General features: G+C 37.8%; 2 protein-coding genes across 4 annotated transcripts in view; one reads left to right on the forward strand and one right to left on the reverse strand.

Annotated features, from left to right (window-relative positions):
- The window catches only part of CROT (carnitine O-octanoyltransferase), a 48,394-nt gene that overhangs the window by 14,346 nt on the left and 16,742 nt on the right, over nt 1-17,306 (forward strand). The window contains exons 7-12 of the mRNA XM_088018623.1: nt 1,930-2,038; nt 6,491-6,584; nt 7,787-7,912; nt 9,300-9,401; nt 15,150-15,233; nt 16,958-17,065. Coding sequence (XP_087874749.1) covers nt 1,930-2,038; nt 6,491-6,584; nt 7,787-7,912; nt 9,300-9,401; nt 15,150-15,233; nt 16,958-17,065 — 623 coding nt within the window. The remainder of the gene's footprint in view (nt 1-1,929; nt 2,039-6,490; nt 6,585-7,786; nt 7,913-9,299; nt 9,402-15,149; nt 15,234-16,957; nt 17,066-17,306) is intronic.
- On the reverse strand, nt 15,792-16,834 carry LOC114222152 (L-lactate dehydrogenase A chain-like). Of its 3 annotated transcripts, none has more exons than XM_028120543.2 (2): nt 16,572-16,816; nt 15,792-16,397 (listed from the first exon to the last, which is right to left on the reverse strand). In XM_028120543.2, the coding sequence occupies exons 1-2, from the start codon at nt 16,814-16,816 to the stop codon at nt 15,818-15,820; spliced, it is 825 nt and encodes a 274-aa protein (XP_027976344.2). In that variant the 3' UTR covers nt 15,792-15,817. The 3 variants fall into 3 exon arrangements, with proteins under 3 accessions (XP_027976344.2, XP_087874399.1, XP_027976353.2); XM_088018273.1 differs by having other exon boundaries at nt 15,792-16,226; nt 16,401-16,816; XM_028120552.2 differs by having other exon boundaries at nt 15,792-16,834.

A 17,306-nucleotide genomic window follows, 5' to 3' on the forward strand; every position in this document is an offset into this window, starting at 1 on the left:
CATCTTCTCTCTTGCCTCTACATATTAAAGATACCTACCCTAGCAATTTTACTTGGCCTGAGAAAACCAGAAAACCTCATTTAGTTTTCTCAAACCTCAAATGGATCCACAGCATGACCTTGCCATATTGTTTTGTCATGTTATTCTCTCACTTTCAGAGATACTGTTTCATGCCTTTCTCCTTCCTTATTCTCATCTAATGAACTCTTATTCTCAACAAATGTAAAGCATTTTTTCCATCACTAAATTTACTAGCCTATCTGTTAGGCGAAATAATGCCTCCCCACCCCCCAGAGATGTTCACTTTCTAATCCTTGGAACCTATTGAATGTTTTAGGTTACATGGTAAAGGGCAGTTAAGTTTGCAGATGAAATTAAGGCTGTTAATCAGTTGACCTAAACATGGGAAGATTATTCTGGGTTATTCATGTGGGTACAAAGTAATCATGAGGGTTCTTATAAGTGAAGAGAGAGGCATAGAGAGAACCAAATTAATGGCAGCAAATTGATGGAAAGTCGTGAACCTCCCTTGATGGCTTTCGAATGGAAGAGGAGAGTCCTGAGTTCAGGACTGTGGGTAGCCTCTAGAAGCTGGAAAAGTGAAGGAAATTGATTCTGCCCTAGAGCCTCCAGAAGGGACAGAGCTGCTGACACTTTCATTTTAGCCTACTGAGACACATTTCAGACTTCTGGTCACCAGACCTGTTAAGACCTGGTCAGTATAATGACAGCAAAAAGAAAAAAAAGTAGTAGTATTAAATGTAAAAAGATACGGAGGTTTTTGAAGGAGAAAGAGAAGAAATGTTTTGGAAATAGCCATGAAAGACAAGGAAAATACATACCACACCTCCTAGGACTTGAGGAGATAGGATATTAGAGAAAAAAAGTGCTGTCAGGAGATGGTGTTTCCTTATAGTTGATGGATTTTATGAGATAATGTGTGCAAAGCCTTTACCACAGTTCCTTGTACATGATATCAACCAGTAAATTTCCTTCCATTGGTAGTATATGTCTTCTCTTTTTCTTTTTTCTTAGAGGGAAGGAGCAGGGATCATATAGGAAGCCCTTTGTTAAAGGGAATAATAATTGAAAAATGAGGCTAAATCAGAATAGTCTGAGATTTACAGCAAAGTAGTAGTTCTTGGGGAGTTAAGGCATGCCCAAGAATCATAGAATAAGTTACCAGTGGCTTACCAGGTATCATTAGAGCCTTAAATAAAACTAGATTTCCTTGCCACTCATTCTCCTTGCCACTCAGGCAAACAGTGCCCTTTCTCAACTGAAAACTATCTTTTTTTTAAAAAAAAGATTTTATTTATTTGACAGAGAGCACAAGTAGGCAAAGTGGCAGGCAGAGGGAGAAGGAAAAGCAGGCTCTCCGCTGAGCAGGGAGCGCAGTGCGGGGCTCCATCCCAGGACCCTGGGATCATGACCTGAGCCAAAGGCAGCCGCCTAACCGACTGAGCAACCCAGGTGCCCCTCAAATGAAAACTATTTTATTTAGAAACCATCGCTAGATATTACTGCAGTTAAATTATCTGATGAACAGTCAACAATGAAATAAACCCAAAGAGAAACTTAGTAATTCGAAAAGCTCTTCTCTGGGATTCCTTGGTACCCTTTTCCCCTTGTCATTGCTATCCATGAATAAACTAGAAAGCCCTGCAGTAGTTTGGGATTTATAGGAGTCTCAAGGCATACAAATACTTGAAACTCCATGGATTTTGGATGTTTCACATGGACAGTTTTCAAGAGTGTATATTTATATCATAATTGAAAGTTTATGACCTTATTGTTCATAGGATATATTTGATGAGTATATGTCAAGTATTGCAGCAAGGATTATTTTCTTCTATTGGATGTAAATATGCAGTTTTACTCTTGTTTAACTTTGAGAGATTGAGTTTGTGTTTCTGTTTCTTTTTCCAGAGAGTGAAGGACATTCCCCAACTCACATTGCAGTGCTTTGTCGAGGCCGAGTTTTTGTCTTTGATGTAATACATGAAGGATGTTTGATCACCCCCCCGGAAATTTACAGGTTTTCAAACTACTTTCTTGTGTCTTGAGGTGTTAAGCCTTTGCTTGAGTTTAAAAAATAAATGTTAAGAATTTCCTTTTTCATAAGGTGAGAGTAAGCTAAATAAGAATTTTATGTATGCTGATTTTTAAGAAGTCTATTTTTATTTCATTTCATTTTATTTTATTTTTTAAAAGATTTTATTTATCTGAGAGCAAGCGAGCAAGAGAGAAAGCATGAGCAGGGGGAGGGGCAGAGGGAGAAGCAGGCTCCCCTCTGAGCAGAGAGCCCGATGCGGGGCTCGATCCTAGGACCCTGGGATCATGACCTGAGCCGAAGGCAGACGCTTAACTGACTGAGCCACCCAGGCGCCCTTATTTTATTTCTAGTTTTAATTAATTTTTACTTTTACTAGATGTATATGAATATATTCTACTTGGAGAAAAAGGAAAACATTGCAAATAATACAATTTCCATTTCTTGCCCCAGAATTAATCACTCTTACTAGTTTGGTATATTCTGTCCTTCCATATCTGTTGTAATGGATTTATATGCACATAAAGATTTGTAAAAAAAATAATGTATTTTTTTATAGCTAGTATGTATTTAAATACATAGTCTATGACTATCAGTCTATGGCTTTAAAATTTAAATTTGATGGTTATCTCACCTTTGGTTAAAATTCTTAAATGGTTCTTTGTGGTCTAGAATAAATCCCGGTTTCTTAGCAGTGGTCTAAATTTGACCTTTGCCTGTCTCTTCAGCCTTGTATTCTCTTCTTCTTCCTCGTGCAACTTCTATTCCTATCACATTTCTGTGTTAGCATTTCTTTCTTTTTTTTTTTTTTTTTACAGGAGGCAGTAATGTAATTTTACCTCAGCTGCTTACAGTCAAAACAATTTAAACAATATCTCATTTAATGTTTTATGAGTTATTCATTCATATAACTTAACAAATAAAAATTTATATGACAGTGGCAGAAAAGGGATCTGACATTTGCCTCCCATTGTGCAAACTGTTCCTTCATTTTTCTTGAAAAAGTCAAAAGATTGACAAATTCTACAGCAGACAGGGGCACCTGGGTGGCTCATTCGGTAGAGTATCTGCCTTCGGCTCGGGTCATGATCCCAGGGTCCTGGGATTGAACCCCACATCTGGGCTCCTTGCTCCTCGAGGAGCCTGCCTCTCCCTCTCCCCTGCCTTCCAGTTCCCCTGCTTGTGCTCTCTCGCACTCTCTCTCTGTCAAGTAAATAAAATCTTTAAAAAAAATGCTACAGCAGACAGATACAATGTGGTATTATAATTACCTATTTACAGAAAAAATGAAATATTTCAGATGTATGTAATTATGTTATAATTTCTATCATTACCTAATATTTTATTTATAAAACTGATTTCCTTAGCTTAAAACTTTTATTTTTTGAGGGTATGAACAAAGTTTTATTTACTTATTTTTTAAAATTTAAATTCAGTTAATTAACATTTAGTGTATTATTAGTTTCAGAGGTAGAGGTCAGTGATTCATCAGTCTTATGTAACACCCAGTGCTCATTATATCACGTGCCCTCCTTAATGCTCATCACCCAGTTACTCCATCCCTCCTCCCACCTCCTCTCTAGCAACCCTCAGTTTGTTTCCTATGATTAAGAGTCTCTTATGGTTTGTATCCCTCTCTGATTTCCTCTTGTTTTATTTTTCTCTCTTCCCCTGTGATCCTGTTCTGTTTCTTAAATTCCACATATGAGTGAGATCATATGATAATTGCCTCTCTCTGATTGACTTATTTCATTTAGCATAATACCCTCTAGTTCAATCCACATTGTTGCAAATGACAAGATTTCATTTTTTTAGATGGCTGAGTAATATTCCATTGTATATATTTTATATTCCATATCTTCTTTATCCATTCATCTGTTGTTGGACATCTGGACTCTTTCCATAGTTTGGCTATTGTGGACATTGCTGCTATAAACACGGGGGTGCAGGTGCCCCTTTGGATCACTCCATTTGTATCTTTGGGGTAAATCCCTTGTACTGCAATTGCTGGGTCTTGGGGTAGCTCTATTTTCAACTTTTTGAGGAACCTCCATACTGTTTTTTAGAATGGCTGCACCGGCTTGCATTCCCACCACCAGTGTAGGAGGGTTCCCCTTTCTCCACATCCTCGCCAACATCTCTTATTTCCCAACTTGTTAATTTTAGCCATTCTGACTGGTGTGACGTGGTATCATTGTAGTTTTGATTTGTATTTCCCTGATGCCAAATGATGTGGCACTTTTTCATGCCATGATTCATGGTTTATGGCAACCCTGAGCTGAAAGCCCACTCCTGGGCTAGCTGATTATAGCCGGCTTCCCCGCTCCGATACCTGGGAGCTCTGCCGCACTCAGGTACCCCCGGTCTTCCTGTGACCCCAAGGGTCCCTGAGACCACACTGTCCCACCTAGGATTCCCCCTTGCTTCGCCACCTCGGTGCCCTCACCAGAGCACACTTCTAAAAGTTAGTGTTTTGTGCTCTGCTGCTGTATCACTTTCTGGTGTCGGCTGATGGAATCTTCGTCCTCCCATGGTTTATCTTCCTATGTATCTCCTTAGATTCAATTCTTCGCACCTCCTGCCTTGCAGAAAGTGGTTGCTTTTCTATTTGCAGAATTGCAGCAATTCTTTTCTTAGAGCTCCGGTCGAGTTCGCACGTGTTCGGAATGATTTGATAGCTATCTGGCTGAATTCCAGGGACCAGACGAAACTAAGGTCTCCTACTCCTCTGCCATCTTGGAAAGTCCTCTGTGTTAGCAATTCTTAAAGCACATTAGATTATCTGTAATCTTTGCATGTCCTCATGCTTTCTATTTGGAATGCCCTTTCTGCCTTGGCCACCTTTTGAATAAGCAAGCATTCTTTCTCATGCTTTATGTCTCTATTCATGTATCACCACAAAGTTAACTCTTTCCTAATTTCCTGTTCTCTTTCTGATAATAACCATCCAAATAGCTGTGAAGATTTCCTTCTTTTTTAAGGGTAAATAGTATTCCATTGTTGTGTGTGTGTGTGTGTGTGTGTGTGTGTGTGTGTGTCTTTAGTACACTTTGTTTACCCATTCATCTGTCAACAGATAGTTAAGTTGCTTCCACCTCTTGGCTATTGTGAATAATGCTGCGGTGAACATGGGAGTGCAGATGTCTTTTCAAGGTCCTGATTTCAATTCCTTTGGATATATACCCAGAATTGGGATTGCTGGATCATAAAGTAGTTCTATGTTTAATTTCTTGAGGAACCTCCGTATTTTCTATAGTGGCTGCATAAGTTTACACTCCCCTCAACAGTGCTCAGGCGTTCTTTTCTCCACAGCCTCACCAGCACTTATTTCTTATCTTTCTGGTAATAATCATCCAGATAGTTGTGAGGTGATATATTGTTGTGGTTTTGATTTACATTTCCCTGATGATTAGTCATATTGAGTACTTTTTCATGTGTTTGCTGGCCATTTTTATGTCTTCTTTGAAGAAATGTCTGTTTAGTTCCTTTGCCTATTTCTTAATCAGATTATTTGGGTTTTTTTCCTATTGAGTTGTAGGGGTTCCTTAAATATTTTGGATATTCTTATCAGATAAATGGTTTGCGAATACTTTCTCATAATCTGTAGGTTGCCTTTTAATTTTGTTGTTAACTGGGTAGAAGCTTTTGGTTTGATGTCATCCCATTTGTCTTTTTTACTTATATTGTCTGTGCTTTTGTTGTTTTTGTGAAACCTGTGGATTTTTGTCCGATGGAAACGTATGTCTGTTGAAGAACGCTATTATTTACCTGTCATCTGTTTAAAGATACGTGAAACTCATCAGACTGGGAGAATAGAGTACTTTGGGAGAAAATGCTTTGTCTATATCTAATGGAGTCTTTAAAATATAACGATTATAAGTAACAGCAAATGTGAAAACATTTAAAACTGACTACATAGTACTTCTGTTTTTGGGGTTGCACACAAATATTAATCAGAGTGTAATTCCTTTGTTAAATATATAGGCACAGAGTTTTTAGTTAGATAAGATATGCATAATATTTGTAATATTATTTACCAGAATATTTTTCAAGTTCTCTATTATAAGGGGTATTTATGGTAAGGGGTATTTTTACTTGGACACCAGAAGTACAAGTATATTTTGAAAGTATAAATAATACTAGCCAAACAGCCAATTATAAATAATACTTAAATTTTAAATTAAACAGCCAATTATAAATAATACTTAAATTATTGTCTAATATACTTTTGTGTTAATAGGCCACATACTCATTTTTTTAAAAAAAAGATGTGGTGTGGGAAATAAATCCATTGCTGTTGAGATCATTATACCTTTCTTTGGGTAATACATAAAAACATATAAGTACTGATAAATATTATGACCTATTAAAGGCTAAAAGTAGTTAGTAATCCTGCCTATGCTCTTTTTAAATACTCTTTTTTTAATCTTCCCTAAGGCAGTTGACCTACATTCACAAGAAGTGCCAGAGTGAACCTAATGGACCTGGGATAGCAGCATTGACTAGTGAGGAGCGAACTCAATGGGCTAAGGTTATATGGTTTCCTTTTGTTGTCGTTGTTTTAAGATTTTATCTATTTTTTAGAGAGAGAAAGAGAGCACGAGTAGGCAGAGGGGCAGAAGGAGAAGGAGAGAGAGCATCTCAAGCCGACTCTGCACAGAGCCTGATGTGGGGCTCGATCCCATGACCCTGAGATCATGATGTGGGCCAAAATCAAGGGTTGGTCACTCAACAACTGAGCCACCTAGGCGCCCCTCTTTGTTTTTTTAATTGAGGTATACTTGACATAAAATTATATTAGTTTCAGCTTTACAACATAATGATTAGATATTTGTGTATATATATTGCAGAATGATTACAATAAATCTGGTTAACATCCATCATCTCATATGATTACAAATTTTTTTCTTGTGATGAGAACTTTTAAGATGTATTTTAGGGGCACCTGGGTGGCTCAGGTCATGATCCCAGGGTTCTGGGATTGAGCCCCCATGTGGGGCTCCCTGCTCAGAGCAGTGGGGAGTCTGCTTCCACCTTTCCCTCTATCCCTCCCCTGGCTCGTGCTCTCTGTCTCGCTCACTCTCTCTCAAATAAATAAGTAAATCTTTTTTAAAAAAGATTTATTCTATTAACAGTTTTCAAATATGTAATACAACATTATTAACTTTAAAGGTATCTGCCACATTTCAAAAGTTTGTGTTATGCCACTTCACTTTTCACAAAGGACCTACATTAGTACTTGTTTTTGCTCATTGAAAGAAACCCAAAGAGGATTTTTGCTTTTATGAAAAAAGGCAAAAAGCAAAAATAGTGTTCAGCATTTTTTTTTTTTTTTTTTTTACTGCATGCTCCCTGAGGAGCAAGGGTGGCAGCACCAAGCTCCTTCCCCAGGAGCTACCCTCACTATCTCAGCATCAAGCTTTGAACATCTGTGCCTATGAACATCTGTGCTGTATCTCACTTTATTTGTACATCCTCTACCAAAATGTGTCCTACGTTATCAGTAAAGCCTCTAAGAGAGGTTATTTTTTGGGCCCAGGAATGTTTAAACATTTTTCCATATAAATTAATAGTAATTGCTTCTTTGCTTTATACCATTTTGGCTTAGGAATGCTCTACTTCCAGATAGCAGTTTACACTTTCCTTAATGAACCTTTTCCCTAACGAACTATTTTGAGATTTTCTGGATATACTTAATTTGTAACATTTAATCATTAACTCTTTGCCCATTAGGTACGAGAATATTTGATTAGTCTTGATCCAGAGAACTTGACTATATTAGAAAAAATTCAGAGCAGTTTATTGGTATATACCATAGAGGATAGCAGTCCACATGTAACACCAGAAGATTATTCTCAGGTACGTAACTATCTTGCTCTGCTATTTCTCCTCACAAATTATTCTGGAAGACTCTTCTGTATACAGAAGATGAGAAGATTATTTGTTACATGTAGTCTCTTAAAATTTTTACATAGCTGTCATATATATGTACCAAATTGAAGCTTATACATAAATAATCCTTTGTAAATTCTGGCTTCATTGTTTAGGTAATTTAGATATATCTTGAACATTGTTTAAAGAAGTATGACTATTGTTTGCATGTACAGAAAATTTGCATAGGACACTGGGCTAAATGAACTTACCATGCCAAGGGTGGCATGAGAACCTTCCTGTAACCCACACCAGTGTGTCTTGACACCTTGGTGGGGTCTGTCCTAAAAATTATAGCACTCTTATAAGTTATTTATTTTAGCGTTTAGTTTTATTAACAAACAGACTTTAGTGAGTTTAAGAGTAAATGTGGCCTTACTTTGTTTCCCCCTCCCCCACCCACCCTGGGTAATATTATCATTTCCTGGGAAATAATAAAAGGTAGTAGTCATATTTGTAGAAGTCTCTTAGTCTTTTGAAAACACATATTATTTCATAATTCATTCATCAATATTCAATGACAGAAATAATACAGGATTGAAAAATCTTGTAGGTAGAAATAACTTTCCTTTATATAAACTTAGCTGTGTTTTTTTAGTAGGAGAGTTACCAAACTTCTGGAGGAAGAATATATTCTAATGTAGTGTTGTTTGAACTTTTACTGCTAGAATCTACTTAGACTTGTGTTGAGATTGCAGCCCACTACATACACACACACACGTAACAGAAGTTTCACAAAATAGTAATTACTTATAGTATCTGTGGTAGATTCTAATATTTGTATTCTCTTTTGTTCTTTTCTTTTGTAATGAATGTTTACTGTGATATACTAAATCGAGTGTGTGAGAAACAGGCTTAGTGGGATATGAATTTTTAAGATATCTTAATATTTAACATTAAAATATTAAATTAAATTAAAATATTATTAAAATATTTTCTTCATAAGTAGACTCTAATGACTAAACTTACCACAGCTTCTTAGATTATACAAGTTGCAAAAGCTTTGTCTTTTCCTTTGTAAGTTCTCTAACCCCCATGACTATTGAACCAGCTTTCTGTTTTCTGGTAGGATTTCTTGAGATTTTGAGAAATATTTAAAGACAGGGCTGGAACTAGTATTATCTCTTGAGTATAATTATTATCATCTTATTAAGTTTGGCTTACCTGAAGAGGAAAAGAGACGTGTGTGTGTGTGTGTGTGTGTGTGTGTGTACATTTATATAATATATACATACATATACATATAAGATATAAATACTTATAACCCTCTTAATATTAAAATTCTCTTAATTTTAAAATATTATATTTATTTTAGGCAACCACAATGACCCTTATAGGAGATCCAGCTGTACGCTGGGGAGACAAATCTTATAACTTGATTTCCTTTTCCAATGGAGTATTTGGCTGTAGTTGTGATGTAAGTAAACTTACTGAAGTTATTTTTCCTTTCAATTGTTTAGGTTAATTTAGTGGCACTAAACTAGCTAGGCTGTTCTGTGGTCATATAAATACATACTTTTGTAGCTCTGTGGCATTATAACTAAAAGGTTTTAGTTAATGAATTCTCAGTGAAAACAGAGTATAGGACAAGTTATTTTCATTTGTAGTATGGCTAATAGTTTGGTATGTATCTGCAAAGTGGAATTTGTATTTTATGTGGTTATGGATTTTAAAGAATTATGAAGCTCTTTAAAATGCACTGTTACCTATTTATTGAGAATTACAACCTATTTTTTTTGAAGATTTTATTTATTTTTGCGAGAGAGAGAGAGAGGGAGAAGACAGGAGGGAACATGAATCAGGGGGCAGGGCTCAGAGGGAGAAGCAGACTCCCCACTGAGCTGGGAGCCCAATGCAGGACTCCATCCCAGGACCCTGGGATCATGACCTGACCCAAAGGCAGATGCTTAGCTGACTGAGCCACCCAGGTGCCTGAATTACAACCTGTTTTAAAAGATACAGCATTATGTCTGTGTTCTTTGCACAGAGAAGTATAGGTGGATATATTTCTAGATTTTCCCAGTAATTTAACTATTTTCCTAAAATAGCACATGATCTTTGGATCATTTATTTACATTATAGATATTAAAGTGTCTGGTGCTTCTACCATTTTTTACCTTCTTGATAAAAAAAGAAAAAACTTGTTTCTCTTTTATTCTCCTGTGATCATCTTTATTAACTCTACCTTGCCATCTTCTGATGGACATTCAAGAAGTCTGTGAACCAAGAAAATTAAAAAATGAAAGGTTGCAATATACACTTATAATCTCATTGTAAGATCTTTCATAAAATACGTAATTGGCTATAAAGTAGCATAAGGTAGTTTTTTTTGTTTTTGGTGGCCTTCCTCCGGAAGTATTTAGCAACTGTACAATACTAAAAAGACCTGTCATGTTGATCTGGGCTCAATAGTTGTATTAATCAGTATTTATTCAGTTTTAGGTGATAGAAACCTAAATTTTACTGCCATTAGTTTAAGAAGGTATTTGTTGGCATAGGAGTACAGCTAAGTTTGGGTAAGACTGACTTCCAGTGGCTGAATGCTTTCATTAGAAATTTTTCTCTCCATTTTTTGGCACTACTTTCCTATGTTTGACTTCATCTTCAGGTAGAATGTCCCATGTGATTGTTGTATCCACAATCTCATGTCTTCACAACTCCTTTCGTAGATTAGTGTTCCCTTTGCAAATGGCCAGCTTACCACCGCCCCGCTCCCCTCCTTCCCCCCAGTGGTTCCAGCACGAGTCCTAGGAATGATGCTCACTGGTTGTTATTGGCCTTTGTCTATCATGTGCCCATTCTGAGGAGTCAGGTGCTCTGATTCACCTGGCCTAGGTCACATGTTAAACCTTGCAGTCTAGGGGCTAGAATCATTCTCATCCAAACCATCACAGATGTGTGGTGATTGCCTACAGCAAAAGCTCAGAAGAAGGTGAAGTGGTTGATGAGCAGGTAATAAAACTAGATGTCTATTATAGTAACTCATCAGAGTGAAAGGTTGCTATGAGTCCTTTTAAAGATTTGTTGTCTTTCCTCTTGGAGTTCATTGTTGACAAAATGTTTCTTGTTAATTGCCTCAGTTTTCTTCTCTTGAGTTCTTTCTTTTATTCTTCTTGACTTTCTCAGTCTGGTTTATATCCTCACTATTTCCTGGAAAACTATCCTTTGTAAAGTAGCTAACTGCTTCCTAGCATCTTCCCTTATGTCTCTTCGACCTGTTGCTACAGTCAATTACCCTCCTCATACGTATTCCGACACTGCCTCCTTCCTAACGGTCTTTTCCTATCTACTGATTCTGACCTTAATGTTAGTCTCACTTTCTCCCTCCTGTGCATGTTCTCTTCCCTGGTTTAATAGTTTCATTTACCATTATTATATAGGTAGCTTGCAGTTAGTCTTTTTTTTTTTTTTTTTTTAAGTTTTCGTTTAAATTCCAGTTAGTTAACATACAGGGTAATATTAGTTTCAAGTATACAGTATAGTGATTCAACAATTCCGTACATCACCTAGTGCTCCTCACTACAAGTGAACTCCTTAATCCCCATCACCTATTTCGCCCACCCCACCCACCTCCCCTCTGACAACCATCTCTATGGTTAAGAGTCTTGTTTCTTTGTCTTTCTCTTTACTGTTCCCTTTGCTTATTTGTTTTGCTTGTTAAATTCCACATATGAGTGAAATCATATGGTATTTGTCTTTCTCTGACTCATTTAGCTTAGCATAATACTCTCTAGCTCCATTCATGTTGTTGCAAATGGCAGAACTTTTTCCTTTTTTATGGCTGAATCATACTACATTGTATATGTATACCACATCTTCTTTATCCATTCATCAGTTGATGGAGCAGTTATTCTTCTCTAATTTCTACCTATTATTCTCATTTTGAGAATTTTGTTTCATTGTATATTGTTCAAAGTGGATGTTATATTGTTACATAAGGTTCAATTGTTCTCATCATCAAGAACTCATCATCTTACTTGCCTTCCTCACTTCCAGCCCTCAACCCCCGCCCAAGAAAACCACATTGCACTACTTTGATTTTTATTAATAGTACTAAACTCTTGCTATTTGCTTAAATTCAGGATGCAAATAACTTTAATGATCTTTGTTATCTGTAAATAAAGAATATTGATCCCATAATGAACACATATCTCAGCACAAATGAGATCTTTCTTGTAGTAAGTGTATGGACATGTTTTATGTATATGTATTAACACCCATTTATTTATAAAATTGATTATCTCCCCTAGATAATCTGCTTTTAAAAATCCCATGTTGGTTTCCCTTGTAACGTATGTAAAACGTCATTAGTAAAGTGTATATTGTTGGCCTTTGAACAACGTGGGTTTGAACTGTGTGGGTCCACTTAAATACGTGGATTTTTTTCAATAAATGCATATTTTATACTTTGATTGTAAAATGAGGTAGAAGTTGCCAAATGATTAAAAGTAAAGGCAAGGTGGCGGAGAAATGCTGAGAAGGCTGGAACAGCAGGCTCTCACCTGCTTGTGGCACTCCTCACCCCACTACTTGTGCAGAGCTTGGTTCCCTGAGATCTTGAACAAAAAGTTGCAAAGGAACTGACTCTAGAGAGGGATTCTCAGTGAGGTGCCGAGACCAGTCATTGTCCACAGTTGGCCAAGGACTGCAAAATGATAATCTGCATCCCCCCTCCACCCCCAGGGGTCCAGGAGAACACTCGGGGCAGGATAGCAGCAGGTAGTAACGTGGGCTGCAAAGCACAAGGCAGGAAGGAGCACTGCCTGAGGTGCTGAAAGTTCTCTAAAGCGGAGAACTACTTCGGGGAGCAGCTTGCCAGCATTTCTCACAAGCAGAAACTGATTTAGAACCATGAGGAGGATTCAGGTGGAGAAAGCAACCTAGAGAGAAGGATAACAGTGCTGTGCCTTCCCCAGTTCTCTGCCTTTCCCTGGACTCTGCTTGAAAATGAAGTTTCCCACATTCCTGGGTAACTTTGCTAACTTTGGGTGGGGATGAGGAGATGTGTGGTGCCTTATTCTACTCCTGTACTGTACAGTAAATGTATTTTCTCTTCCTTAAGATTTTCTTAATATTTTATTTTCTCTGTAAGAGAAAATTGTAAGAATACAGTGCATAATACTTATAACACAAAACATGTTAATTGACTGTTTTTGTTATTGGCAGATGTTATGTTCTGGTCAACAGTAGGCAATTAGTAATTAAGTTAGTTCTGGGGAGTGAAAAGTTTTATGTGGATTTTGATTGCATCGTAGGTCAGCATTGTTCAAGAGTGAGCTGTATACCGTATACTGTAAAAGTTGGTCTGTTCTAAATGCAGTGCCATGTTGCTGCTCTATTCCACTGGTGCTTAAATATGTACTTTGTGATTATGGTAGTAGTTAATTACATTTCCCTCTTGAGATTTAAAATCCTGGGGTCAGCTATTTTGTCTTATCCATCTAGGGTTTATCATTTGGCTTTGTGAAGGGCACATAGGAAGCATATAATAAACTTAAATAGTAACAGCAGTTACTGATTATTGCTGATTACCCACGTTCTGTAGGAAGCACTTTATAAGCATTATTAAAATCATTTTTTACACCAACTATATGATTATTACCCCCACTAACAGATGAGCCTGTTTACTTAAAGAATTAAGTAACTTCAACATTTACACAACTGGGAAATGGCAGAGTTTGGACACAGGATTGAAGCCCTCATTCCTAAAAAGTATGTTATACATATTGTCTCCATATAAATAAAAAAAAAAAGAAAAAACTATATGAACAAACAAAACATCAGGAAAGCATATGAAGTTTTCATATTTCCTAACATTTTTCTTTAAATTGATGACTAGCTTTCCACCATGAGATGGGTGGGTAGAATTACCACAGAGAGACTTTTGTTTTTCAGTTTTGCTCTTTCTTACTGGGTCCAGTAAAAGAGTTAGCGATTAATTTTACGGGGCGCCTGGGTGGCTCAGTTGGTTAAGCGGCTGCCTTAGGCTCAGGTCATGATCCTGGGGTCCTGGGATCGAGCCCCACGTCCGGCTTCCTGCTCAGCGGAGAGCCTGCTTCTCCCTCTCCCTCTGCCACTCTGCCTACTTGTGCTCTCTCTCTCTCAAATAAATAAAATCTTTAAAAAATTAATTTTACTGTCTCAAATGAAACAATACGTGATATCTGTGCACATTCTTTGTAAAATTGTAAAGATGCAGTTAGAGAATGGGCTTGTCAATGACCTGTGAGTCTCATTATTATATCAAAGGAGAGATGGGGTGAGTTGCTCGTGCATCTTCTTCTGACCTCCCTCAAGAGTCTTTCCTGATGTTGTGGCTGTTATCTAGTTGGTAACAGTGTTCATACTATACTTCTAGGCTCCACTGGGCTGTGAGATAGGCCAACAGTACTCTGTAATGTTAGGATAATACTAAGACACCTAATTTACTCCTCTGAACGTGGACCCAAGTGTGCTAGTCCGTATCTTAAGCCTCCCTTCTTTCTCTCCAGGGCTGGTAGTGCCACATTCAGTTCATGAATGGTAACTGTTTAATGTAAAGTGATAGCAGTAACATGGAGGAAAAAAACTGTCTGATATAATTGTCACCAAAGGACATGGAGAAAAGAAGGCAAAAAGTTTGTCCTCCAGAATAAATGATGGAAAACTTCACTAGCTCCAGTTCCTTTCTCTCAGTATAGCTGTCAAACCTGTAATACTCCTGTAACTCAGACCATTTTTCCAGCATTCTTTAAACGTTGAGAATTATTTCTGCCGCATCTGAACACTCTTCTAGACAGAAACACAAACTGATTACTCACGTAGTGGCCTATGTGTTTACCGATAAAGTTCATATGAATGCTCAGTTTAGCCTTCAGAAAGTCTGTCATGCTCCTTTGCTTGTTGCACAGTGCTCTTAAAATTTCAGAACATCTTAGCACTGCATACATACACCTGCTTTCATTAGGTGCTTCCAACTTTAAGTATTTGTTCTTTTGCAGCAAATAAAATACATCAGTCACTTATTATGCTGCAGGATATCCGTGTTGTTGTCTTTAGGTGAGGCATTGTAATTCTGCACCTTAATATGTATTAAGATTGGAGGGGAGGGAAATTGAAAATAAAATATTGGGGCAAGTTTTAAGTTGACATAAAGCATTCAAAATCTTGTGTATTTTCATTTTAGCATGCTCCTTTTGATGCAATGGCTATGGTAAACATCAGCCATTATGTTGATGAGAAGGTTTTTGAGAATGAAGGAAGATGGAAGGTATGTTAGAAAAAATATTTCATTTTTTTCTTTTTTTTTTCACTCTTCAAAATTTATTTGGTCTTTTAGTTGGTATGACACTTAGGATAGTTGGTTGCATTGTCTTTACATTATATGGCCATGTATACTATATTCTGACATGTACACAAAATAAGATCCTTTAGAACAGTTACGCACAATTCATGCAATATTGAATTTATACATTGGATCCCAGGATGTGACTGACTGGAAAAGATGGACTAGGCATGTCGGTTGTTGGGGGAAGGAACCAGAAGTGACAGAACACACAGTAAATACACATCCGGTGTTCAGAGCAACCACAGCTCTGGCAGTGGAGCCTCTGAGACGGTGGGGCTAACTTACATTAACCAATTTACGGCTACAAAGCCAGGTATCATCCAGCATCAGGATACAGCTGCAGGGTTTGGTGAACCATTCCTATTTGGAACTTTAGGAAACGGATGTTTTTTCTTAGGCCATTTTAATATTACTTGAGTAACAGATCAGATAGTAAGGACAATATATACAACCTCCAACTAAAATCCTGCTGTAGTCTAGACAGTGAAGTGGTACATTAGAAAACTTTAAAACTGCAGCTCCTTTTGGATCCCCCAAAGTGTATCTGCACTCTTCTTCAAACGGGCCTCCTCCTCAGGAGTCAGAGTCACCTTCACAACATCTGGAATTCCATTCTGTCCCAAGAGGCAAGGAACACTAAGGAAGACATCACCTTTAATTCCATAGAGACCCTTAATCATGGTGGAAATTGGATGCACCCGCCTAAGATTCTTCATTATACTTTCTGCCAGATCTGCTACAGACAGTCCAATGGCCCAGGAAGTGTAGCCTTTCAATTTGATCACCTCATAGGCACTGTCAACCTCCTGTTCGTGAACCTCTTTCCACTGTTCCTTATCCGCATCAGTGCCTAAGTCAGGGTGCATATTCTTCAGAGAGACACCAGCAATGTTTACTCCACTGCATACAGGCACACTGGAGTCTCCATGGTCCCCAAGGACCCACCCGTGACAGCTTAATGGGTGAACTCCCAGTCTTTCCCCCATTAGGTAACGGAACTGGGCTGAATCCAGATTGCAACCGCTTCCAATAACACGGTTTTTGGGAAAGCCACTTATCTTCCAAGCCACATAGGTCAAGATATCCCCTGGATTGGAAACGACAAGCAACTTGCAGTTTGGGCTGTATTTTATGATATTAGGAATGATGAACTTAAAGATGTTCACGTTATGCTGGACCAAATTAAGACAGCTTTCTCCCTCTTGCTGATGTGCCCTAGCTGTGATAATAACCAGCTTGGAGTTTGCAGTCACGTTATAATCTTTGCCAGAGACAATTTTTGGTGTTCTAAGCAAAAGGCTGCTATGCTGGAGATCCATCAGCTCTCCCTTCAGTTTGTCTTCCATGACATCAACAAGAGCAAGTTCATCTGCCAAGTCCTTCATTAAGATACTGATGGCACAAGCCATGCCAACAGCACCAACCTCAACAACTGTAATCTTATTCTGGGGGTTATGTTCTTCCTTAAGAAGATTTTGAATCAGCTGCTCTTTGAGAGTTGTCATTTTGGACTTAGAACCAAAAGGAATTGGGAGTGCACGTCCGGTGGGCGGGCCTCAGACTTGGCGGCAGAGGCTCCAACACCCATTTTTTTTTTCTTAACAGTTTTTTGATTTAACATTTTTAAGTCTTTTCCCTGTTTTCAGGGTTCAGAAAAAGTACGGGATATATCACTTCCAGAGGAGCTTGTTTTCACTGTGGATGATAAAATACTAAACGACATTAATCAAGCTAAAGCCCGATATCTCAAGCAGGTAGATTCTTTTACTTTTTTCTTAGATACTAATGCTTTTTCTTTTAACTACCACATAAAAATTTTGGCTATCATCCAAGCATGATAACATAAAACATTTTACTTATTTATTTTTAAAGATTTATTTATTTTAGAGAGCACGAGCATGATGGGGGTGGGTGGTGGCAGAGGGAGAAGGGGGAGTAAGAATCTCAAGCAGACTCCCTGCTGAGCACGGACAGATATGGGGCTTGATCTCACGG

The sequence above is a fragment of the Eumetopias jubatus genome, unplaced genomic scaffold, assembly GCF_037043125.1.
Source record: "Eumetopias jubatus isolate StellerSeaLion01/CBP00866 unplaced genomic scaffold, mEumJub1_p1.0 scaffold_14, whole genome shotgun sequence".
In the NCBI taxonomy this organism is placed as follows: domain Eukaryota; kingdom Metazoa; phylum Chordata; class Mammalia; order Carnivora; family Otariidae; genus Eumetopias; species Eumetopias jubatus.